At 40.6% G+C, this 26,516-nt stretch overlaps 1 protein-coding gene across 1 annotated transcript in view; it reads right to left on the bottom strand.

Annotated features, from left to right (window-relative positions):
- The window catches only part of FRYL (FRY like transcription coactivator), a 247,908-nt gene that overhangs the window by 37,202 nt on the left and 184,190 nt on the right, over positions 1 to 26,516 (bottom strand). The window contains exons 35-50 of the mRNA XM_040625382.1: positions 25,033 to 25,292; positions 24,529 to 24,669; positions 21,061 to 21,229; positions 18,921 to 19,005; positions 18,281 to 18,393; positions 17,174 to 17,324; positions 16,411 to 16,514; positions 15,154 to 15,339; positions 13,213 to 13,417; positions 11,976 to 12,097; positions 10,782 to 10,972; positions 9,331 to 9,425; positions 7,657 to 8,264; positions 7,231 to 7,328; positions 2,907 to 3,077; positions 692 to 832 (exon numbers count right to left, since the gene is read on the bottom strand). Coding sequence (XP_040481316.1) covers positions 692 to 832; positions 2,907 to 3,077; positions 7,231 to 7,328; positions 7,657 to 8,264; positions 9,331 to 9,425; positions 10,782 to 10,972; positions 11,976 to 12,097; positions 13,213 to 13,417; positions 15,154 to 15,339; positions 16,411 to 16,514; positions 17,174 to 17,324; positions 18,281 to 18,393; positions 18,921 to 19,005; positions 21,061 to 21,229; positions 24,529 to 24,669; positions 25,033 to 25,292 — 2,840 coding nt within the window. The remainder of the gene's footprint in view (positions 1 to 691; positions 833 to 2,906; positions 3,078 to 7,230; positions 7,329 to 7,656; positions 8,265 to 9,330; positions 9,426 to 10,781; positions 10,973 to 11,975; positions 12,098 to 13,212; positions 13,418 to 15,153; positions 15,340 to 16,410; positions 16,515 to 17,173; positions 17,325 to 18,280; positions 18,394 to 18,920; positions 19,006 to 21,060; positions 21,230 to 24,528; positions 24,670 to 25,032; positions 25,293 to 26,516) is intronic.

Here is a 26,516-nt window from a genome sequence, read left to right as displayed (position 1 = left end):
CCAACACAGTTTTATTACTTTCAGATATAAGCCAAGACACAGACTCATTGCTAGCCAAGTATTTCCATTTGTAGGTTTTGCTTTAGTGAATGCAAATATAACTGGAGTAGAAACAAAATATTAATCTGTTAAGGCTCTCAAAGAGTTTGTTCTCTGTGATAAGTTGTATCCACAATAGTGATCTGTTTGCTCAGCAAGGCCTTTCTTAACAGATAATTCAAAGGTGAAATTCAGCACAGACCAGATTAACTTGTCATCATTTACATAAAACCAAGTTTGATTTTCTACTTTCTAAATATCTGGGCTCCTTTTATCAGACACAGAAGGCAAGTCTAAAACACAGACTCTACAAAGAGCTCTCTGTTTCTAAAAGTGATGTTTGTTCATTATGTAGAATCTGGTTAGTAGCACAGAGGTGAAGACAGCTGCCATCTATGTACGTTCTTTCCAGTCATTACTGAAATGTATATTCACAGATGTAATGATTAATCTAAATTAGGAGTCATGCCAATCCTACTATTCAGATTTTGCTTTTTGTCACTTACATTAAGAAGATTTTTTCCATGTTGTAAATATTCCTGAAAACATGACTTACAGACTAACTTCTTCCCTATCTTGGACCTTCCAAGTATTTATGATTATAAATTATTTCGCAATGAATAAATCATACATAAATTTTGTGGTCACTCACCTGTACATATTTGCCAATAATCTTTATGATCTCCAGATTAAATTGCTTGACTGGGGCAGCAGAGAGGTCAATGTGACTCAAAAGACTATAGATGATCTGTAGTAATGACTGCTGCATGCTGGACAGTCCTTTCTCTAACAGCTAAAATAATATTAAAAAGTATACTTTCATCAGGTTAAGGAAAATTCAATATTTATACTTACGATGTTGAAAAACATAATAGATTTAATCTATGATTTTATGGTTAGATAATTAGAAATTCAGAGACTAATAAATAATAAAGGTAAAAGATAATGTCTATTACTGTTACTCGTCCTTGGTTCAGAAAGGATCAATAATTACTTTTCATTTTAATCTTAACTTTTTTCTTTCATTTCCTTAACTAATTTAAATTGACCACCATTTATTCTAGGTTAAGGAAAAAACCACTCTACCACCATCACCAAAGAATAACTACCCCCAAACCATTCATACCAGGTACCTACTAGCTACGTGATCTTGGACAAGTTTCTTAACCTCTGAGCCATGATTTTTTAAAAATAATAAAGTAATCATGAGGCGCCTGGGTGGCTCAGTCAGTTAAGCGTCTGCCTTCGCCTCAGGTCATGATCTCAGGCTCCTGGGATCGAGTCCCATATTGGGCTCCCTGCTCAGTGGGGGAGTCTGCTTCTCCCTCTGCCTCTGCCCCTCACCCCCACTCATGCTCTCTCTCAAATAAATAAAATCTTAAAAAGAAAAAAGTAATCATACTATCTAAACTTCATATTGTTTGCAGGACAATTAAGTTAAATATATGTACTTCTAAACATACGTAACTGGTTTTAGTATGCTGTTAGTAATAACTTCAGAATTAACAATAATAATAAAACAAGGGTAACTTATAGTACCAAGGGTAACATTTGGGGCAAACCATTCTCTCAACAGAGTGAAAAACAGTCACCATATGTGGTACACCCAGGCTGTCCTGTGCCAGTTCCAGACTCTGTGACCCCAGGATGAGGGAACCAGTGCTACCTTAGCGGGGAGCTGGGCGGCGGCACCAGCGTGAAGCTGGTCTAAGGAACTTGACTTCAAAGCCAGTTAAGGAATAGGCTCAAGAAGTTAGCCTTGGTTTTATGTTGGCTCTTGTCCCAAAGGTTTAGGTGTAAGATAAACCTGGAGACTTGCATTTATTCAGGTGAAGAAGCTGCTACGCAGATAGTTCCCAGTGTCAGCTCTATTTTTTTAAAGATTTTTAAATTTTTTATAAGTACTCTCTGCACCCAACGTAGGGCTTGAACTCACAACCCTGAGATCAGGAGTCGCACGCTCCACTGACTGAGCCAGTGGAGCCCCCCCATCATCAGCTCTCCTAAATCTAAGGTTGATGGGAGCAAACCTATCAAAAGCAACACCTTAAAAATGCACACCAGTCCTAAAGCATTTTGTGAAAGTCAACATCAGTGACACAGCTAGGTCAAACAGCGTTATGAACAAAATTTAAAATGTTAATTGAGTTATGAATAATTTCTTTTAAGCTTATACAGTGTTTTAGGTTTAATTTTTAGAGGCCAATCTTTAAAAAGGAAGGTATCACTGTATTATAAACTGACAAACCTTTTTAGTGACTAGGAGTTTTTCCTTTTGAGAGTTTGTGGGTATCTAGTCAATAATTTACTTTTTTAGGCATGAAGTTAGTGCCTCAACAAATAAATATTAACTTTCTATGCTGTTGTAGGGCTAGTGTTTTTATAATTCCATCTTTAGCCACCCAAATCTTATTTTAGATCAGGAAGCAAATGTATCTTCAAAATAAGAACGTACCCAGCAGAAACGTCTTCGCATGCTGTATTATTCTAGAATGGATTTCAAACTCAAGAACTAAATTTTTTAGAAGCAAAAATTATAACAATTCTCTAGGATCAAGACCACTGGAAACCCATTTTTTATTTGAAATAAAGGCGAAAATTACATTATTTTGAATTTTATGTCCTGTAAGGACAGTGAATGAGAAACACTGAAAATGAAAATGAAGAAAAAAAAGCCCTTTATACTCGAAAGTATACTTTATACTTTCTTTATACTTAAAAGGAATTACCCATATTTTCCTTTAAAAAAGGGTGTTATCTAATATTCACTTTCAAAGACAATCTGAAGATTAGTATCAGTACTGCTTCTAGAAATAAGTCTACTTAAAAATAGTTAAAAAGTACTTTTTTTCTTTTGGTAGACTTACCTCTGCAAGATAAGTCACAAGATTAAATGTGGTATCTGAGAAAGAGTCATGTAGATATCTACACACGACGTTGATCCAGTTAGCACAGTCTCTGGAGTAGGCGTGTGCACTGTACAAGCTCATCATATGAGCCAGGTTGACGAGCGCTGGGCACTTCTCTTCCGCACAGACCTAGAACACACGGAAAATAATTCCACTTACCTAAAATAAAGACAATTCAAACTTTAAACTTGATTTTATACTATATGCATGTATTCAATAATTTAGAGGAGGATGTTGAAGCTTTAAATGCATTTTATTTCAATACGGTAGAAAAGTCAAATAAGAGAGAAAAAAAAGCCCAAGGCCTTCTTAAGAGAATAACTTAATGGGTAACATGGAAAGATGATTAATAGGTCGAGAACTTCCACGGGTGCTAAATAGCAGGACTTTTGTCAGTCTGATGCTTTGTAAAGCGGCCTCTGGAAAAATCCACACGTGGTTTTGTGAATGCTATGTTATCATTTGTAACTGTTTTGTAAAGAGTGTTGTTTTGTAAAATCGCTACATGGCTCGGTGCACAGTAACTGAACAGGCCGCCCTGCGAGGTGCAGAGATGCTATGCCAGGGCAGAAATGCTTTCGTCTCCAGCCCCCCTGCTTCTCAGAGCAGGGCAGTCGGGTGCAGAGACGCTCACATGCGTGACATAGTCAAAGGACTTCCTTGGAGCTCTGATAAAATGGAGTCCTGCCTCTCCAGGACGCAGGATGACACCGTGTACGTTAGCCTGCAGGATGGACCCCAAATCACCATGAGCTCCGAAGGCCCTTGGCCAGTAAGTTAAGGTCACTTCGAAATGTACTGAGTTCCTAGAGCGTGTCTGATCCAGTATTGTGGGACCTGATGTCTGGGAGGATCTTGCTGCCCACGTGCCCCTTGTCTGTTCCCTGAGTTGTTGGTGAGGATTGTCCTTAGCTTGCTCCGGGGGACACGTGGACAGCGCACAACTGGGAAGGGGACACACTAGTCTTTCATCCCTGCCGATCACAGGGCTGGCACTGAAATTTCGTCTGGTTTCCCTTTTTTCCTTTCCTCACTTATTCTACCGTCTTACTGATGTTCTGTCTGTATTTTCCCAAACTGCCTAGAGCGTTTCGTAAAGAAAGTACCGTTGACCCCCGAAACAACACGGGGTTCAACCGTGAGGGCCACTTATCTGCAGATTCCTTTCGATAAATACAGGATAGTACTGGACGTGTATCTTCTCTTCCTTCTGATTTCTGTAGTAACATTTTCTTTGCTCTAGCTTACTTTATTGTAGAATACAGCACACGACACATGTAGTATATAACATATGTGTGAACCGACCTGTTTACGTCATCGGTAGGGCTTATAGTCAACAGTAGGATATTAGTAATCACGTTTTGGGAGAGGCAAAAGTCATACGCAGTCTTCAACGGTGTCGCCAACAGGTTGGCGCCCCCAACCCCTGTGTTGTTCAAGGTCAACTGCAGGATATTACCTTTTACAATATATGTACTTTTCAACTTTCAGATGAATCTGTTACTTTGATTCATCATGTGGACATTATCACTGGATAGGCCTGAAATAGGAGGGCAGGCAAGACTCTGCAGACGATTAGCAGTACCTTGGAAGTTATTTTATAAAACTGTTAAAAGCGGCTAGTTTCATGCATTACCTTTTTGCCCATAAAACAGGTGGTAGGGGGAAAAATTTTTTTTTGCTGATGCTTATTCGTATTTCAAAACATAGTAATTAATCATACTATTCTTTAAAAATCACATAATTTTATAATTTCATAACTTGTTATTTTTTAGGAATCATTTTAAAATTTAAAGTTCTTTAAAATTTTAAAGTATTGTTTTCCTGAAAAATAAATCATTCTTATAGAACTCTTATGTCTTTAAAAAATATTTTTTTTAAAGCATGGTTTTTAGAAACCTGTTGTTGAAGAGGAAGAAAATTCCTAGGAATAGATGCTGTGTAATTTTATAGTAAAGACAATGGCTTAGGTTTAATTTTGAAATTTTTGAATGACCAGGTTAAAGTATGACCCCAAAAGAGTATGTCTTATAAGCAAACATTTTTAGCATACTATTTTTGCCATATGAATAGCTTAAAAGGACAATATTTGTCCTAAGTGTTGCCTCACTTTGAAGGTCTGTGCTCTCCAAGGGCACAAACAGAACTAGGGATATTTGCATAATGAGGAAGCACATAATGGCAGAAAATTACTTTCAACAGTTTTAAGTGAGAGGATAATTAAGGAATCAATTTAATTCATATCCTGCAGGTTGCTGAAAGCAGACAGAGGGAACCTTTGTGCCCCACTCAACAGGAAGAAAACAGACTTAAAAACAATTTATGACTCATAAAAAGCCGTATTTGTTTTTTGAAAACAAAAAGGTATCTGGGAGTTTCCCGTGCTCTGCCTTGGTCAAGCAGCGGAGGCTTGAGCCCGACTGGGGCTTCTACATCCTTTGGGCCGGCAGGGCTGGGCTCCCGTCGGGCCAGCACTCAGCAGGAGGTTCTCCGGCAGGGTCTCCTGCCACCCTAAGTGCTCCCACTTCCCTTATTAAAGGACTCGTGCTTTTTACGTCTTGAAATCCCAAAGTAAGCCAATATACGTTTTTCCCCTTTATATGTTCTTCCTTACCTCTCATGAAAAAAAATTACTTGTTCACATTTTTCTAATGATAGGTCATTAGAATATGAAAATGAAAGATATGTTAATAAATTATATCACTTTTAGACCTCATTAAAGCAGATACATGTTGTTGGGTTTTCTTTTGGGCAATCATTTTCAAAATTAAGATATGTTTACACTAACTGTAATAATGGCTTTTTTTAAATACGTGGTTTTTCAAACAATTATGCTAAAAATCTTTCCACATCTAATTTATTTAGCGACTTAATCAGGGAGGGACTCAACAGCGTACTTTACTAAATATTAACTTGTCATTTATTAAATAGTATCTCTCAAGATAGCAAAAAGGATTCTACGTGTGTGGCTGTTAACGGGATTCATGGGGCTGGCATAGCTCAGAGATCAGCACTTGCCCACGCTGGGATCCCGGCCCTGGAGAAGCGGTGTTCTCTTTGGCTGTCGGCACGCTCGCCCTTTCCATTGACTGCTGTGCTACTTGTTAAATGACCCACGGCTTTTAAAAGGCTGCTCATATAAAAGCTCTTCCAGAGAATTTCACTCGCTTATTCCCTTCTGTTGGAAACTGCTCTGATTTTTCTCCCCCTGCTTTAGCTGCTTTCTACTGCCACTCACTCATCTCCCCCGGGTCACCTAACTTCCTGTTGTATGTACACGACTTGTAAATTTATAGAACTCCTTCTTGTAACTGTTTATATTTTCAGTCTGTAAAGGCCTTTTTCCAAGACTCAATAATTGACAGAAAAAAAAAATTAAGAATTAAGTTTAAGCAGAAGGCAAGGTATCTGGGTGTTTTGTTGTTTTTGAGAGGAAATTATTAAAAAAGCATACTCTTTTTAAAAATTATGATTAAGAGCTCTAACACTTTCAAACAAATGTTAACAGATGATTTAAAAATCAGTACATTCCTGTTTCAGAAACCTTCGGGAGGAAAGAAAATAAGGAAGAGAAAAGAATGAAGCCAGCAAAGAGAGATGAAGAAAATGTTAAAAGGAAAAAGGCCAAAGTAAAGGGAGAGACAACTTTTGGAGTCACAGAATGTATTATGCCCTCTTCTCAGGGCCTTTGCACATGCAATTTCTCCCGCCTGGAAACCTAACCTCGCCCTGCTCCTTGTTTCCCATCCAGGGATCTTATTTTGGTTATTCCTGTTCAGCCTTCAGTGTCTAGGCAGACTTTTGCTCTCTGTACCCCTGGAGTCCTGTCCTTTCATTGCACACTTATCAGACTCTATGGCGATTGCCTACTTACTTGCTTGCACCCCGACTGTAAGGCCCACAGGGGCAAGTGTTCTGTCTCCTTTGATTATCACTGCATTTCTGGCACCCAACCCAGTGCTCAGCAAATATTCGGTAGTACACAAATGAATGAACTGGAGACGGACAGAGAGGTAGAAGACAAAGTAGGGAAACAGAGCAGAAAAAGACTCAGACTCGGAGGGTCATTACGCTAAACAAATAATTTTATTCACTGTGATTTCAACAGTGGTAGCTTACATCATCACTGTAAAACTCCTTTATATGCATGAAAAGAATAAAAATTTAGATGTGAAATTCACAGAGGAAGTGACAGTAAAAAGATTTAAGAGATTCCCCCCTTTAAGATAAACTCCAGAAAAATTTCCCTTTAGCGTTATCTGTCAGCATAACATTTGCTTACCTTTGCTATTCGACTAGCTGTTTCTTTGCAAAACTGAGTTGGGCTGTCAAAATGCTGGATTAAGTGAGGCAATAAGCAAAGGATGTTAAGAGGAAAGCCTATCAAAAAAAAAAGCAAACAATAACCAATTTTATTGCACATTATTTTAAAAACTAAATGTTTTTTTTAAATGATTCAGAGACCATTTTCTTTTTATGTCTTGGAGCACCTGATCTTCTACATTCTTTTTTTTTTTTTTTTTTTTTTTTTTTTTTTTTTTTTTTTTTGCTTTGACCAAGGAATTTAAGCTATCTCACATATTCAAACAAACCAACCAACCAACCCATGACTACTTGTGGAAAAGCAGAAATTAGTAGACTTCCAAACAAATTAGTTTACATTTCACTACATTAAAAAGCAGAGTTGGTGCAATTCTGTTAACGTCACCTGACAGCTGGGAAGGATCCACCAGCGTGTGTTTGGAGACAGCAATGAGTTTACTGAGGAGGCGCACGGTCATTTCTTGTGTAGAGACTGAGGTAAAACCCTTAAGGAAGAGCTGCTGAAGGCCTGGAAAGTTATTCCACTTCAATTTGCTTTGTACATTTTCAATCTTCTCTCGACTCTCCGATTTATCCAAAGGCAAATGGATAAGCAGTTTGTTGAGAAGCCTGAGAGCCAGGAGGTATTCATATTCATAATCGGATTCTAATAAAGATGCTGCTATCCAAAAAATGGCGGCCATCAAGTTGGTAGGCTCAGTAGTGGACTGCACATCGTACATTCCCTTCTCTCTCAGAGAGGAAAGGCTTCTAGTCCTTGCTAAACTATTGCTATGGTTTATCCGTCCATCCATTATATCCAGTGTGTTACTCCGCCGCCGGTCACCTCTCCGGTCACCAACTAAACTTAATCTCAGAGAGTTACTTCTTGCATTACTGTTATATCCCAAGTAACCGCTACTATTAATGGGACTTGTGCTTAGATTGAGTTGTCCAGTGCTTTTCCTGTTAGCTGCATACTTATTTCCCATTATAGGATCATGGTATGAGGTTCTTTACAAAAAAAAAAAAAAGAAAGAGAAAGAAAAGATAAATGCACGTATAATCACATCTTTTGCTGTATTAATTTTACTCTTGAAAACACTGAAAAAACACTGTAACCAGGAAAAATTATGTTTGAGTCTGACTTCGCTTAATCAAATTTCAGTTCTTTCCTCCATGTTAAGGCAAAATGTACAACAATGTCTCTCCTACTGTGGCCAACCGTTTCCCGTGAGCTGGAGGATGTCTGATTTTAAGTGAAAATTCTGTCACGGTTATCACCGGCAACTTTCAGCTCTAGGATTTAGTAAACATTATGTCCAAAGCAGACCTCATCTGTCATATTCCCAAACTTGATGGTACCCATGTCCTTATTTCTGTCAATGCACACTCTTCCCCCCCCAAAAAAATCAAGCTCAAAAACTTATTTTTGATTTCTCCTTTTCCCTCACATCCAATTATCACTGATTTAAAAGTAATGACAGAATGCTGCCTGTAGGTGCCAGCAGTATGCAAAGTGCTCGGAATACTGAAGTCTGTTGGGAGAGATGGAGACGTAAAAATTTATAGCTTGTTAATTACTGTTATTAAACTCTGAAGAAAACCGTGTGAGAACCCCCAAAATGGAATAATTCGCACCGCCCTCAGGGAGTAAATGCTTAGCCAGGTGGTGATATCTGAGATGGGTCTTGAAGGATAAGCCAATTCAGGATGTGCAAGGAAGAGCAAGTAGGAGGAGATGAACAATTTGGGTCGGGAGGGGCCTGGTCCGCTGCGGGGCAATGAATGGGATGTTGGGGGTGGCAGGAATGGAGCTGGTCAGTGACGCTGAGGCCCCGTCGTGCAGCAGGAAGATCTCTGACCAGGACCTTAGAAGAACAACATGCCACTTACAGCTCTGTTAAGACTTTTCACACGGCCTCCCTGTCGGAGGCTCCGGTTCCCACTGGCAATCCATCTGAATTGTTTGGTATTAATCTCACTACCAATATGAGAATAATATAATGTGACAGTTATGTATACTTAGCTACTGGAGTTCTATGTACAAATCTACAGTTTGTCTGGCTTAAATTCTTACTGAGAAAGGGCAGAAAGAAGATCATAATGCTTCATGGTTTCAGCCAAAGTATCAATTGCAGATTCCAATGTGAGAAGAAGCTCAATCACAAATCCCTAGGGGGGGAAAAAGGGCAGATTTTCATTAATTATGCTCTGGAAAAAAAAGAAATTGCAATGGACTTCCTGATGAGATTTAAAATTAGAACAAACTCAACATTAATATTACAAATGATTAAACTCTTGAGCAATGTGATCTTGCTGATTGATGAAAACTCATCAAACTAATGGTTATGATGGCACAATTCACCCAAAATTGCTCAGGCCAAAAATCGGAGTCATTTCTGTTTCTTTCACATCTAAATTAAACCCATTGGCAAGTCTTGAAAATATTACTCTTAAAATATATCCGAAATCTGAACCCCTCTCTATACCTCCACAGCTTCCCTTAATCTAAACTGCCACCATTTCAGTGCCGACCTTTACAATAAGCCTGTTGATTGACTCCTACTGCCCTCCTAAGAACTCTGCGTAGACTCTGGAGTTTCCTAAATAGCCAATTATATGCATCACTTTCCTCTCAAAGCCTAGGAGTACTATTTGCCATCAATTCAAAGTAAAAGCCCAACTCACACCAGGGTCTACCAGACCTCACATAATCTGCACCTGCCGACGTCAACCTCCTGACACTAGACACCCCCATCCAATACCCTAGCCATACTGGTTTGCTTCATGTTCCTCAAAGAAAGGCCCATTGCTTCTGCCTCAGGGCCTTTGCACTTGTTAGTCCTATTTCTCTGTCTGACATGTTCTTCCAGATTATCACAGGCCTCACTTCATTTACGTATGTGTTTAAAACTCACCTTCTCAGATGATCATATATAAAAACAACTCCCTCTCCCCTGCCACTCTTTAACCTGTTACTCTACCTGGTTATTTTCACAGCATTAATTACTAAATAAAATCATGTTACATATTATCGGTGGATTAGAGGCTTATTTTTCCAATAGAATGTGAGCTCCAGAATGCCAGGAACTTCCTCTTGTTCACTACTATATCCCCAGTGTCTAGAACAGTGTTAATAAAATCACTAGTCTGTTTAGACTTAAGTTCTCAACTGAATTATTTCACTTCATTTATCTTAAAAATTCAGCACTCTACATTTAAATTTAACATCCTATCTCTTTTACCTTGTAGTCATCCCAGGATAATATCTGAGAGAGAGCGAGAGAGAGTGTGTGTGTGTGTGTGATTGTAAAGCTTTCTCTGATAGGCACCAAATATTTGATTCAGTTAGTATGTCATCAAATATCATTTGCAAAACTTTGTTTCATAATTCTTTGCCTGCCTGTCTGCATTTGACACCAATTCTCTGGAACCGTTAGACCTGCCGCGCTCTGCTCTGTACTTGGCAAACGAGTCCTTGACCACGAGTAACTGCTCAACGGCTGCTGCAAGAAGTAAATGCAATACCTGTGCATCTTCCCCGGGGTCCCCCACAGTTTCTACGAGTCTGGAGAGAACATCAGAAAGTGTAGTTGCAGAAAGAGGCTGCTTTAGGGCCCTGAAAATCTGGAAGGATCTCCCAGCATAGTGTCGAGAAGAACAAGAAAGTGCCGTTTGCAGAGCAACTTCACTGAGGTGATGTTCCAAGTGCGCTCCTTCTGCGAAGACAAAGGACACAAGGGAGTGCTTCTCATGCCTGGAAAGCAGCATTAGCATCAGAGGCTAACCGTTCTAAACCCAGTGCCCAGCACACTGCCTGGCAAACTGCGCAGGCGCTCAGAGTTTAGAAGTCAGTGCCTTTTCTGTTCATTAAACTCCATGTGCATTTTACTCTAACCTCCAGGGAAGTGATCTTTGAGAACAGGGTCTCTCAACGTCAGCGCTGTTGCCACCGTGGCCAGACAAGCCTTGGTTGTGAAGGTGCCCTTGAGGCCTATTTGTTTAGCAGCAGGCTGGCCTCCCCACAACTGGATACCAATTGTAACCAGTTGTCCCTTGCCCCCCACCCCCCGGGTGTGACAAAAATGTCTCCGGACAGTGCCACATGTCCTGAGGGTCAGAATCACCCCTGGTTGAGAACCAGTGCTTCAACAGATACGTTTTTACTGTAATTTTCAGAACGTGTTAATTTTAGATCTAGAAGCCTGTGACAGTGTAAAACAGAATTCAAGTGTGTCATCTCCACCTGTGTTCCTTTAATGTGATTGTTTCCTAACACATAACCGCATTGTAACTTTATGCCACCATATATGAAATGAAGAACCGCAGAATGCCACAAGCGACTTTCTTATTTTTTAAGGAGTAACTAAATTCTTCTTGAACCAAAACAAATCAGTTTATCACAAATGAGTTAAAAAAGAAAACCTGTCTAGGGCCGCCTAGGTGGCTCAGTTGGTTAAGCGTCTGCCTTCTGCTCAGGTCCTGGTCCCAGGGTCCTGGGATCCAGCCTCAAGCACCAGCCTCACCCCTGCCCCTGCCCCTCCCCCCACATGCGCCCTTTCTCTCTCTCAAATAAAATCTTAAGAAAAAAGAAAACCTGTCTCAAACTTTTTAACGTAGACATGTCAACTGTCAACTCTTTGCTACGCATTATCAGAAATTTTCACATCACATGAAAATATCTCATTGAAAGTATTATCTGAAATATTTAATAAAAGATACCTGAGCTTGACTGCTTAAAAACAGAAACCACATGTTTCAAAAATGTAGTTAACTGCTCAGCACTCTTTATGCTAGGATTCTTGGCAGAAACGTCCTCATGGTTCCAAAGGGGCCCTCTTTTTCTGAAAACAGAGAACAGACATAATTCCCTTGGTTTTAAACTTACATGAACAGTTTCACTCACAGTCACCTAAAATGTCCCTTTCCCACTAGAAAGGACAGTAGTGGAAGAAATCCGATAGCACGCACAGAGTCCATGACTGTTGATGTACTTGAATGTGTAATGGTCTATGTCAACGAGAGGAAGATCCAGGTTACACGTAATTTCAGGCTTCCATCGTTACAGTGACATTCTCTCAGAGATGGGAGGAAAAGATGACCAGTTCTGCCAAGTGAGAGGACTACTGGTTACTGCGTCTGTGTTATAGGTCACAACATTCTAATGTGGACAGGCTAGACTGTATTTAGGTTGTAATGCAAAGAAAATAATTCAGTAGCTAAAAATACAGGGAATGTGTAAGACAGAACGGTTTCCTGTGGACTCATTCTTTAAAATATCTTTGCATTCTCAAGGCTGCCACTTTGGTTAGTAAGGGTTAAACTCCTTACCATGTCAGGCGCAAAGTGCCCTGAAAACCTTTTACGTGGTCACACAGCTACCAGTCCCCAACACCTTTAATTCCTCCTGTTCCTTGCCATGAGACTAATTGTTCTCAACCTACTTAATTGTGCCTCCCACCCTTCCCATCCAGCTCAAGGATTTTCAATGATTTCTGTTTTCTGGAAAGATGAAAGATCTGTAGCCTGTGGCCTGGGCTTCCTGGCCCTCCAGTCTGAATTCTCCCTACAAAGTTTTCTCGTCTAGGAACACATCCTTCAGCATTACAGTCAGACTGGATTACTCACCATTTCCAAACACAGGTTATTTCTCATGCCCCTGACGATCCTGCTTGTGCTGCGGAACACCAACCCCCTTGTCCCCATCTACGTTTCCTCCTTACTTATGGTACCTTGCAAAGAGTAGGCCCTAAATAAAAATTTGATGACTGACTGAGAATGTAGCCAACGAAAGCAGAATATGTAGTCAGATAACACTGTATTTACTCTCTCTGGGCCACTTGGTAGCCAGACGCGATTACACACCTGTGTATTCCAAATCAACGGCCAACCAGAAATGAAAAACACGGTTCACTTTACCACAGCCATGCTGCCGGAAGGGTGAGAGCTGTAACGTTACCTTGAGGTAATGAATTCCATGAGGGTTTTGACTTTTCCATCCTGCTCTCCTGAGATGTCGACCTCATTGAGGATAGTGGTGTGCAGATGGGAAATGGCAGCGCTGTTATTTCCTAAGCTGATACTAGAAGAGGTAGAACTGGAGCTAAGCCCTGAGTCAGTCATGGGGGAGGGCTGGTAATCAGGTATAAAATCACTGACGCCCGCTGAAAGAGAAAGATGGCGGTGAATACCTGGACAGAAAAGGACCTCACGCGCTATTCAAAGAGTTAAACTCTCCTTCCTTACAGGTTCTATGGGACACATGTGGGAATCTGTTAGTACCAGCTGACACACGCCCCACTCCGCCTGTGTGAGCCAATGGTGTCGTCCACAGCCCACTATTCACACTCAACTAGTTGGATTTACTGTGAAGTCCGCTGCTGCCATCTGCTGAGCAAAATTGAGAGTGGCACTCTCCTAATATTTTGGCAAGTTTGCGGCCTCAACAGGTGTGGAGTCCAGCATTTCCACAACGTGAACGGATTTTTCTTATGGAAAGGGTTCTATACTTTCCGCTTCATTTTACTTGAAGAAAGATAATTTTCAAGTCTTTGTAATATTTATGTCAATTATTAAATTCTCTTACCGGTTATTACTAATGCCTAGCTTCACAAAATAGCAAAAGGAGCCTTAAATAACAAAAACAAATGACAGAATTTTAAATAAACATGCTTTAACATAAAAAAGGCATAAACTTTATTCTATTGATCTTTTAATCACATTTTAAAAGGTGAAATATTTCCTAATTGTTTTCTTACTAACTACAACAGGTTTTTAGGGGCGCCTGGGTGGCTCAGCCGTTAAGGGTCTGCCTTCGGCTCAGGTCATGATCCCAGGGTCCTGGGATCCAGCCCCACATCGGGCTCCCAGCTCGGCGGGAGGGAGGTCTGCTTCTCCCTCTCACACTCCCCTTGCTTGTGTTCCCTCTCTTGCTGTCTATCTCTGTCAAATAAATAAAATCTTTAAAAACAAACAAACCCCCCCCCCAAAACAACAACAAAACGGGTTTTTAACTAAGTAGACTTAACCCTGTATCTGACATTACATGACTAGTAAAAAATGTAATTTTATGTCATTTTTTAAAAACAATTATTTTCTAGATCATCTATTACTGACCTGATGACACAGACAAATGAATAAGTTAGGACTACCAGGAATGAAAAAAATATAACTTGCAAAGTAAAAAAATTCATACCAACAATGATATAACTATTATATTAAAGTCAATAATTTGGACCTCATTACTTCAAAATGTATAATTTGGAACTTACTAGACTTAAAAATACATAACATTTTAAATACAGTAAATATAGGGGCACCCGAGCGGCTCAGTCAATTAAGCATCTGACTCTTGGTTTCAGCTCAAGTCGTGATCTCGGTGTCGTGAGATCGAGCCCCACACTGGGCTCTGTGCTCAGTGTGGAGCATGCTTGAGATTCTCTCTCTGCCCCTGCCCCTGCTCACATGCGTGCTCTCCCTCTCTCAAATAAATAAATCTTTTTAAAATAAATACATACATACAGTAAATCTAATCAAGTGAATAAAAAACTTTAAATGTCCATTTTTCAGATCTTGAGAGTACGAGGAATCCAATACAAGTTCAACATCTTTTTCATAACTGCTCAATCAGCTAAGCACTCTTTCACTGATCTGCAACTTCTAATGTTGAGAACTTCATATTTTTATGACCAAAGACCCTTAAAAGGCAATACAGACTCAAACCCTCCAAGCTTAATTCCTTCTTTTACTAGTTAATAAATAATGTAAATGGCACTTTAATAAAACGACATTTAAAAAAAAAGCATTTCAACTTTTATTTAGTTGACTTTCTCCACTGCAGATTTCAAATTAACAAAGCACGATTCCACTGTCAATCAAATTGGGCATTTGGAGCAAATACCTGTGAAAGTGTAATCTAAGTGTGCAATCTGTTTGACTGTAAGCACCCTGGGCTCATTAAACTCCTTGTTCCTGAGAAGGACAGAAGCAACAGTGCGGATGTTACTGTTGGATCCCATTACTATCAGCAAGTGCAGAAGCAGGCGTTTACAATGCTCGTACACCTCAGGGTGGCAGTGGTCAAACCCTAGAAAGGACAGTAGAAAATATCATCAATAAAGAGAAATAGTGAGCACTCTTGGTTCCTAACACATAAACAGAGATTACAGAAAATATTTTGTAGAAGATATGTACTACACAAAAATATTTATTGGCCTGGAATTCTTATACCCTTTTACAATAGCCTATTGTCTTAGAGTAGCAGGGAGATTCAAGACAAGTTTTCAATGTGTTTTTTGTCTAAAATTCAGTAATTTATAAGAGATAATTACTCTGGGTGTAATCAGTTGGGTGGCTCAATCGGTTGAACGTCCAACTCTTAATTTTGGCTCAGGTCATGGTCTCAGGGTTGTGAGACTGAGTCCCACATCAGGCTCTGCGCGGGGCATGGAGCCTGCTTGGGATGCTCTCTCTCTCCCTCTGCCCCTCCCCACCCCCTTTGTCTCCCTCTCTTAGAAAGAAAAAAAAATATTACTCCATTACATAACACTTAATGTAAATGAATTTCATAAAGGCAAGCACATTTTGTGCTAGTGTATGATGGAAAGTCAGTAGAAGAAACGAATACATTTATAGTAAGTGTGCAGATCAGGAAAACGTCGGAGATGATGACTACCTGGACCTGCTTCAGAAAGTCAATTCTATGAGCATGAAAAGTGCTGCTCATGTAATGAATCCCACATGTCTGTTACCGAGGGCCCAGTGGAGTTTCAGCTGTGATAATCAGACTGTCCAAAATCGCATTCTTTCGTGAAACACTTAGAACCCATTTTAATTTTCATTTACACTGAAAGTTTCCAGTGTCAGAGGTAAATTAACTTTACTCTTGCTACAGCTACTGAATTTTTCCTGCTAGAGGTTAAGTGTATTTGTGAGCAGTGGAAGGGCTGCAGGACAGGAATGGGAACGAGGATGAAGACCTGTTTGTGGTTAAGAGACAGGTGAGGACTAACTCCCTACTGGCCCATGAGAATCACTGTGAAAAGCATCATGGGAATGATACACAAAGAAATGATAATGGAAACACCGAAAAACCAGACTGTCTTTAAGTTATCACAGAAATATAATGTGACATTGAGTTAGAAGCAATGTTTATTACCTATAAAAATTGCATGAAGAAGAAGATGGAGGTAGCTTCCCCATTCCACCTTCACACTGTGATCAATGATCAGATCAGTCAAAAGGATCACGGCTATGTTACACCTGTGACGAATGAGAGTGCTATTAATGTTCTATCAGAGTAAACCTGGAGAAAACCTTATGCCAGTTACTTGAAGACTTTAATATTGTATTTTATGGAAAAATACAACTTCTCAAGAAAAAAAGAAGAAAAGAAATATAGCTGAAGAAACCATTAAGTGATAATTTTAGAAAAAACATTACCTGCTAAGGGCTCCCCAAAGTCAAGGGCCATAATTTCTTCATCTTCGACCCTGACACCTAGCACACTGCTTGCCACATAGTAGGTGTTCAGTATGTGTTTGGTACATTAACAAATTTTGAAAGACTGCGTAACTGTTCTATTGTGATTTTGCTAAGTAGAATTCAGTTTAACACAATTCAAAATAATAGTGCCTAGTACCATAAAATATTTTTCAGATGTAGTAACTGGGTCCCAGAAAGGTCAAGTAACTATGCCAGACACCCAGAAAAGCAGCAGCAGAAGGAGATTTAATAATATTAATTGTAAACAGAATTCTGAGTTTGTAGATTTCTTGAACTCTCAACACATGGATCTCATTTGTTGCAGTATCAAAAGAAAGAAATGGCTTTTATTCCCTGTTGTCAGATAGCATACAGAAAGCTGAAAGTGTTAAGCAGCAACTTGGCTCATATGAAATAGGAATGACGCTGTAGTCCACCTGTGAAGAGGTAATCCAGGTGATGACGTTTCAGGCAAGTAATCCACCAGTGGTGACCAGCAGCCTCCAGCTGGTGGGAAGGGTAGTGGCTCTCCTTGATTATGCTCCATCACTTTCAGTCGCCAATTAGAATAAAGTGGCATTGAATCACCTATCAAAATAAAATGATCTCATTTTCTACACCATCTATTTTCTGCCGACATAAGCAAACTCTAGTAAGACACCAACTATTTATAGCATTGGAAAGTGATAAAAAAGAATAACTTCCCACTCTTTTGACATAGGTTTGCTAGGAAGACCTGGGTACAAATATTATCAAGTCAAGCAAATCAGAGGGAGAAAGAGCTATCAATTCAGGTTCCATCGTTTATATTAAAGCAAAACTACATTCGCACTCCATTAGATTCCAAAATCAATGTCCAAGTCATGAAACCACATCATAGGTGAAGCTGCCTTGCAACAAGGGCCTTCTGGTAAGTTACTCCATTCTAAATTTCCTGAGATAGGGCCAACACAAACCCATCTTAACAGGAAATCTGCTCTACCGCAGAGGGGCTGCAGGGTGCAGTAAAAAATGACATCAGGAAATGTGAATTCTGTGTGACATGGGTAAGTCACTTAACCTCTCTGGACCTCAGTTCCATCATGTGCAAAGTGAGGAGATTGGACCAGATCATCTTCAGGGTCCCTTCCCAGTCTGAAGGCTGGTGCTTCTATTCCACCCTACCTCAGCGTTAGAGTGAGACTTGGATAGACATTCACTTTGCAATTGCAAGGGAGAACTTTTCAGGAAAATGTGAATCCACAGAAAAAGAGCAAACCTGTTAAAAAAAGCAGGCTGTAGCCAGTGTCTATGATGCTTCTCAAGAACCAATTCTTACGTTCCTTTTGATTTATCTATACGGAACCTGTGCTTTGAAAACAAATTTCCCCCATTCATGCTGCTTCTTAAAATCAGGACATTTCGGATTATGTTGGAACACCACCAGTGGCAGTTAAATACTCTTCTTAACAACAAGTTATCAGAAAAATAGATTCACTGACGTCACTATAATTAACAATACACCTCGCCATTTTAGTTATAAAAAAACATGTGGAATTTATTACTTTTTTCTTCTTCATAAGATCCTCCAGAGCTGCTACTGTATCGAGACTCTAGTCTGTGATGCTGACGATTTAAGTGACTGCTTAGTCCACCGTAGACGTCTAGGTGCACATAGCTACGGGAAGGATCGTGGTAGTTAGTCACAGTTCATGGTAAGGTGGCATTTGTACTTTCAGTTTCACTTTCTACGTTTAAAAAAGAACACAGTACATAAAATATTAACAAAAGCTTCCCAGGATATATCTTAATTTCCACCTTATAGTTCAAAAACTTAAGCTTTTAAGTCAATTTCTACCCGAAGATTTTTCTTAAGTTGTTGTGGTAATAATGTTCTGGTGAAACCTAGCTTATAAACAACAGGCAGAGTGAACACATTTAGAAAAGTCTAAAAATGTAAATGACACAAACAGGGACTGAACATAATCTCTTCATCCATCAGAGCACGTAAAAAAAATCTAGCATGTCAGCATTCTGATGACGAAACCGTTAATGTGGAAAATTTCCAAAATGGAAATATATTTCTTCACTAGAATTTTGAAATACACATTCAATGAAATATATGTTCAATGCAGAAATGATCATTTATTCTGATAATAGTACCTGTCAAATTGAAAGGCTAGTGAAGAACAGAGAAGTACTTACCTCTCTTCAATATTCTCTTTTATGGGCTTATTATCAGGATTGCCGTCTATGGGGGCTACCATTGTATTGCTACTGGAAGTACTTCCTGCGGTCAAAATTAAAACGATCTCTGTGAACTTAGAGCCTGGGATAACTCAGTAAGAACAAAAGATTTCAAAATTACAGATGTTAAAACGCCACTAAAATAAAAGAGCAAGGTGATTTTTAAAAAGGAATGCACTCATAATGACCAAGAGGGAAAGGAGACAACAGCAACAAAATTTTAGATGCTTGAAAACAAACAGACAAGAAGTAATTCAGCTTTGAGAAGGCTGAATCTTAAGCTGACAGTGGGGGGGAACCAAGAAGCTTCCACATCTATATTGATGAACCTCCAAAAGACTCAGGAATTAGCACCACTAAGTACCTCTGGAAGCAGGGGTTGAAAGTGTTACTCAAATGGCAGGCTTGGTTGAAAATCTATTTTAGAGAGAGTTGGCCCCCAAGATCTATGCCCCTCTCCCTTGTATCTGGGTGGCTGTCTCTACTTTCAGAAATCTTTTCTCTTTTCAAGTTTACTCATTTAAGTAATTTCTACACCCAACATGGGCCTTGAACTCATGACCCCGAGATCAAGAGTTGCATGTTCTTCCAACTGAGCCAGCCAGGCACCCCCAGGAATCTTAGGGCACATTATTTACAGTTGAAGGAGGAAGAAATTTATTGAGAATAGGGGGATTGAGTGAAAATACACACACTAAAATTTGAGATTATATCCCCTTGAAAGCCGCTTAGCCCATGGGACTACCAGAAGGCTTGAAGACTACGTTGTGTGTACGTGTCCATCTACGGGTTCTATGTATTTGTTTACTCTAAGTATTTGTACATACACACAGCCCTACACCCTCTACTTTGGGTAGATGACTAGTAGAGTTTTGTCTGGGGAACTGGATTAGTCCAAGAGAAGAGACCTAGAGACACTTTCATCAATGAAATCACCATACAACAAATGACAAAATCAACAAGCTCCATATATCCCTACAAAACATCCAATCAACTTTTCAATATTCCAGTTTTTATCAAAAAACAGATCTAAAATTGTCAGGCTTTTGAAGAAAGCTCTTTCTAAGACAAATCAAAACGGAGCAATATGGAGAAAATAGGCTCTTCTGCCAGGAGAAGAAAGTCAGATATAGAAGATAGTCCAACCATGAAACATGAATAAGGGGCTCCTAAAAAAAATTAATTAAAAAATAAACTCCTTGGAATTGACATTCTGGCAGATATGAAAAACTCAATGGAAGTGTTATTAGAAATCCCTTAGAAAGAAGAACAAAAGGAGATGAAAGAGATGAAAATATATGACAAGAAATAAGTTATAAAAGATTTCCAATTATACAGATGTTATTAACATGCCAGAAACATTCAATATAAACTGAGTGACAAAGAATTTCATGGATATGTAATCAAAACTAGTCCTGATATTATACTGATTTTCAATGGAAATTATTCCTTCAGGGATATAGTTTCTTCCGTTGAAAATACTACAATAATTATATCTGTATATACATATAACAGTCACATGACCAGATGTTATGTATCATATATGCCCAAATAATTATAATATGAAATTACAGAGTAAGTCAGTAAGCCTTTTCTTTTTTGTTTTTTTGTTTTTTTAAAAGATTTTATTTATTTATTTGACAGAGACAGCCAGCGAGAGAGGGAACACAAGCGGGGGGAGTGGGAGAGGAAGAAGCAGGTTCCTAGCGGAGGAGCCTGATGTGGGGCTCGATCCCGGAACGCCGTGGGATCACGCCCTGAGCCAAAGGCAGACGCTTAATGACTGCGCCACTCAGGCGCCCCAGTAAGCCTTTTCTATATTTAACACACTAATTATATTTATTAAAAAATGCTTGTTGTAGAAGGATTTATAAATCTATATTTCAGTTCCAAACACATATGTAAGTATGTTTCCCTCCGTACTAAGAACCTTACACTGTCAAACCTCTCTACTCCTGTGAGGATTTACAAAGTACCACATGGGACTCACGTTTGCTTTCGTGTTCTGATGCTGTTCAAAGCAAATGCTTGCTAAGATGAACAGTTATATAAAGCTTCTCTCTTGAGACAAAGTTACCAGTTTTAAGTAACTTCTTACCTGAGGTGACAGAAGGGATTTTACAGCTGGAAGTGATGCGGTAGTACGGGGGGTTATCCATGTGAGTGACCCCGGAACTGACAGGATCGGTCAGCTGCAGCTCACTCACCAGCTCTTCCAGCAACTGCACTGTTTTGTCTCTACCTAAATAGACGATGACTTTCTTCACCTGTCACAAAAGACATTGTTCAGGAAAGAAAAAGCACAATTTTTATTTCATAAATTTGTCTTGAAGCGGATTTTATCAGATAAGATCAATTTGAAATGGCAGATGAATTAAGCACAACTTAAAGCTGAACATCGATCAGCAATAAGACATTAATTGGCTTTATACATCTGGTCTTCCCTCTGGCTCTCAGCATTATCTTTAAATGGGATGACTTGACTGTTTAATGGTTTCCACATTATCTACTTCTTTACTATTTTGTCTTTTTTTTTTTTTTAGAAAAGTAAAAGATAATTAATTGCTTTCTTATAAATCAGTGTCTTTTAATGGAGAGATTTCAATTAAAATATCATCCCAAATTTCCTATAAGACTTCAAACAAAGGATTTTTTATTCTGCTTCCCCTAGTAATACTCTATATTTAACCCAGTAGGTGCAGAGTAGTGATTAAAAGCAAGGAACTAGAACTAAACTGGAACCCAAACCACACAGCCTGGATTGCAGTGTAGACACTTAGAAGCTATGCGACTGGACAGTTACTCCTGCTTTTCTCTTCTGCAAAATGGGGACAACAGCACATACTTCATACAGTTCTTAGGATTAAATAAGACTTAATAAAGCACTTTAAACATGCCTAGTACAAAGTATGAGTTAAATAAGCAGAAAACACATTTCAGTAGTACGCATTCTGTGTCTCAGTAATATGTATTAATGGATCGCTTACTAACTAATCAGCCGATCTTTTTTTCTTTGTACTTAATCCTTGCAACCCAAAAAATGTGATCCTGCCAGCACAGGCATCATCACCAGGAGCTGCTAGAAACACAGACTCTCAGGCCCCACCCCCACCCCCCAGAGCCAGAACCAGATGCCCTGGTGACTCACCCGCACAAAGACAACTGAGCAACTCTGCTTCAGTGACCCCTGCGCAAATCTTTTTTCCTTTTTCTTTTTTTTTTAAAGATTGATTGATTTTTAGAGAGATGGGGGCAGGCCAGTGGGAGAGAAAGAGAAAGAATCTCAAGCAGATTCCCCACTGAGTGCAGTGTCCAACTCGGGGCACCATCCCAGGACCCTGAGATTATGACCCGAGTTGAAATAAAAAATCGGCTGCTTAACCGATGCCCCACCCCTGGGCAAATCTTAAAATATGCTTTATTATATCATACCAGAAATCTTATAATGATTACCCATGGATGATGGGCCTACACACAGCTCTGCATCTATCCAACCTGCTCTATTTGCTATTTCTCTGTTCTCACATTCAGTCACCGCTGACCCTGCCAGGTGCCTTCCCACCTCTGTGCCTTTCATCTGTCTGATGGTGAGGGACCCTCCCCACCCCCAACTCTAATCCTGTTAAGTCTTCAAGCCCCAGCCCTGCCCCAGCCGCACCACCTTCTCCACAAAGTGGGAATTCACTAAGTGACGGAGCTAAGTCACTCTTCTCTCTGCCCTGTTTTACTCATCCGTAAAACTGCTGAAATCTTCACACACTCAGATCTGAGAATTCACTGAAACAATGCAGATGAGGTGCTTATACCACAGCTGGCCTATAATAAGTGATTAAGAAATTACGATTGTCATTAAAAATAGCTCCTTTTTTAAGTTCCTGGCAAATGGGAACCCTGAATTTCATCTTGGCTTCTTGGTGCCTGTTTCTCCTTCCAGGCCAACTCACGTGCATTCATCCATCCATTCAATTAATAGGTCCCTTCTCTGCGCCAGGCACTATTCCAGGCTCTGGCAAGATAGCAATGAACCAAACAGACAAACTTCCTGCTCTCGAGGAGTACAATCTACCACACTGACCGAAGCAAGAGCAATGAGGCAAAGAGGTGCTGGGAAAATCAACAAAGCCAGGAAAGGAAAAAAGAGAGTACGTGTTGGGACAGGGCATCGTCAGTCCCCGATAGGATGGCCAGCAAAGGTCTCAGTGAGAAGGACATTTGAGGAAAGACCTGAAGGAGGGAAGGGGGGGAGCAAAGTGGCTATTTAGGCAAAGACAGGGAGACTGTGAAGGCCCCAAGGTGGGAAATGCCACAGAGCAGGGCAGCAAGGGCATCTGCAGGGCCTCGGGTAGGGGGCCTGAGGGAGAACATGAGGAGTTGACCTCAGAGAGGTGAGGTGGGACTTTGTGGCTTCCCACCACACCCGACTTTCTCTAATAGCTTCTCAGTGAGTGGCAATCCTTGGCATGCCTTCAGAACAATGCTTTCAGAAATCAAGGTAACTCCGGCAATGCTATGTCGGGCAAGGCTGTTAACTGGTTTGTTTAAAGGAGGACCTGTAAGAACTTATACAGCAACATTCTGCAGAGCTATTCTTCTGCGGAACTCAGGAGACGCTACCATGGGGCTGGCATCGATGTCTGCGCACACGCGTGTGCATCTGTGTGCCTGTGTAGATCCAGATGAACCCTCATGTTTCATAGTCTCATGTTATTCTCCACTTGAGCAGATGCAAGTATTGCTTTCCCCTCTAGAAGGTAAAGACTGACATTCTTCATTGCACATCTCTTCCTATGCTTCCCCTGGCTTCGGGAAGCTGTCGGCACAATTCTACAGGCACTAGGTTCTCTCACGCACTATCCTGCTCGAGTATCCAGCTCCTGCCTAGCAGAAAGCATAAGCATTTTCAATTTTGTGGTCTCACTTCTTTTTTTTTTTTTTTTTAAAGATTTTATTTATTTATTTAACAGAGAGAGACAGCCAGCGAGAGAGGGAACACAAGCAGGGGGAGTGGGAGAGAAAGAAGCAGGCTCCCAGCAGAAGAGCCTGACGTGGGGCTCGATCCCAGAACGCCGGGATCACACCCTGAGCCAAAGGCAGATGCTTAACGACTGAGCCACCCAGGCGCCCCTGTGGTCTCACTTCTATATCAGTTCCTCTCGAGGCTCATCTCCAACCCTCCCAGGGAGCGGTGGTTCCTCGGTTATTCACGCTCAGTACTCTGCAACTGTCCTCTGTAGACCTTATCAAGACTGTACTTTATTGACTTACTGATTTATTCAGTAAATAAATCAGGTGAAGGTTCAAAGAATAAAATCTCCATCACCCAGACGACTAAAATGCCCAGAACCTAGAAGAGCACCTGGCCTGTGATGAAGGCCAGATGACACTGGTTGAATGAAGCCACGACCAAAGGCATGTGTTATGTCCTGACGGGGTCCTCACTGTGGCCCTTGCTTCGCCTCTGCCGCTCTCCTGCTGCCCATACTCTGCCACTACAAGAAACCAGGTAACTATTACTTAAAAAAAAAAAAAAAAAAAAAAAAAAAATTAAATGAACCTGAATACATACGTAAGGCAAGAGGCTCGGTTCACTATTCACTCCACAAATGCTGATCAGAAAGTGCAAAATGATTTTCAGGTTTTTCGGCCAGCCGTCTGCAAGCGTGGTCCACACGTTCTCCACCTCCGACCAGGCCAGCTCATCCCCATACTAGACGCACGACACACAACGCATACGTCAGTGACGATTGCTTATTAAATACCCAACTTGTCACACCATGAAATATTAGAAAATCGTGTTTTTAGAGACAGCCTTAATCTTTTCCATACTCTAGAGGAATAACCAATTCTTTCAACAAATCTAAACATAAATATCACTAATCACATATGATTTTATCTCCTCCCCCAAGAACTTATTTTATATCTAATGAGAAGTGTTTTAAGGGAAGGAATTTGGTTCTTTTCAAACCAACATCTGTTCGCTTATCACAGGATGATCTGATCTCTTCGTCTATTTCTAACCTTTCTGACTCCTTAATTCTGTGCGGCAGCTGTGAACACAAACGCAACGTACCTTCGCGGTCATGTACATTAGATTGTTCAAAACCATCGCCGTGGCTTGTGGAGATCCCCAGCCTTCTCCTCGCAACCAGCGCCTGCTGGTCACCATAAGTTCTCGGTCTTTTAAGGCGTCGTCTTCGTCTTCATCGTGTCGCCTCGCCGTGGGCAAAGGTTTCAGATCCACCAACTCGATGTTGTTCATCCAGGGTAGGAGATAGTGCAGCATGACCTGCCTCCCCGCAGGCTGCGCCGTCTGAATTCTCTGGCTTATCTCTGGAATGAAAAACAAGCCGAAGAGGGAACAACGGTATCACTTCCACTTCCTTTGATGTGTAATTACCTCTGGTAAGAAAGGAAAGCCCTGGAGCTCTGAAAGTCCTTGAATGAAGAGATCCTGACCAGGGGAGAGGTGGGGGGGGGGCACTGGGGTCCCAGCAAAGGCAATAACCTCCCTCAGGGAGACAGGGTCTCTTCAGAAGGAGCCCTAGGAACACGAATATTTGAGATGAAAGAAAAGAATCCACCAAAAGTGACAGAAGGGGAATAGCTCACAGTAGAAAGAAAACCAGGAAATATTAAATTTCTAGAAATCAGGAGAGCTCAGGATTTAAAGAAATGTAAGGTGACTGACATTAATTGCTTGGCAAAGTAGCAAACAGATTGAAGACCAAAAGCTGATGATTAGACTTAGCAGTTAGAAAGTCTTCAGCAACTTTACAGAGAGAAAACTCACACTAATGGAGTCTGAAGGCCATTTATGAAGATGCATGAGGGCTGAGAACATGGAAAAAGTGAACGTGGACACTCAAGGCAGGTAAAGGGGTGGGGGATGGGTCAGAAGTGGGTGTGAAGGAGGGAAAGGACGGGAAGAGCCAGGGAGCTGGAAACATTCAAAGATTACCGCAATTAATCCCAGAGAAAGGAAGGAGCAGGACCCTCAAATTTCAAAGTTTCTATTGACAAGCTGTCCCATACATTCCCTAACAAACACGCTGCTCATTTTGTCTTGGAAACAGTACAACTGAGCAGGTTTACAGGCTATAGTTTGGTTTAGAATAGACCATTTTAAGCAAAGAAGTTATAATTAGCAGATCCTAAAGACAAGAGTGACAGAAGTGAAGGACAAGGCGATTGGGCTGTGGGCATGTCTACACATGTACCAGCAGCTGCCATCCCCACCAACTTCGTGAGCTCTGAGACCCAGCTGGACTGCTCTGCTTTCTGTGTGGGAGCCCTGACAAGCCCGGCAGCAGAATCAGTGATCCGGTCAGCCACTGCTTTGTGCTGATGACCATCCATACTGATCCCGAAAGGGCTGTCGGGACTGTGGGAGTTACGCAAAGCGAAGGGGCATGACCACTGCCGTCTACCAGTGAAAACCAAACAGGTAAACTGCTTTAAGAACTAAACGTTAGAGGAATTTAAATAGATTTTTCCTTATTCAGGTCACTGAGGGATGGGAAACTATTTCTACTGCTGAAATGGGTGCTCTGGAAA

Source organism: Ursus maritimus, unplaced genomic scaffold (assembly GCF_017311325.1).
Source record: "Ursus maritimus isolate PB19 unplaced genomic scaffold, ASM1731132v1 scaffold_8, whole genome shotgun sequence".
NCBI lineage: Eukaryota > Metazoa > Chordata > Mammalia > Carnivora > Ursidae > Ursus > Ursus maritimus.
The sequence above is the reverse complement of the archived record's forward strand: the minus strand, read 5'-3'. Positions and strand labels throughout refer to the sequence as shown.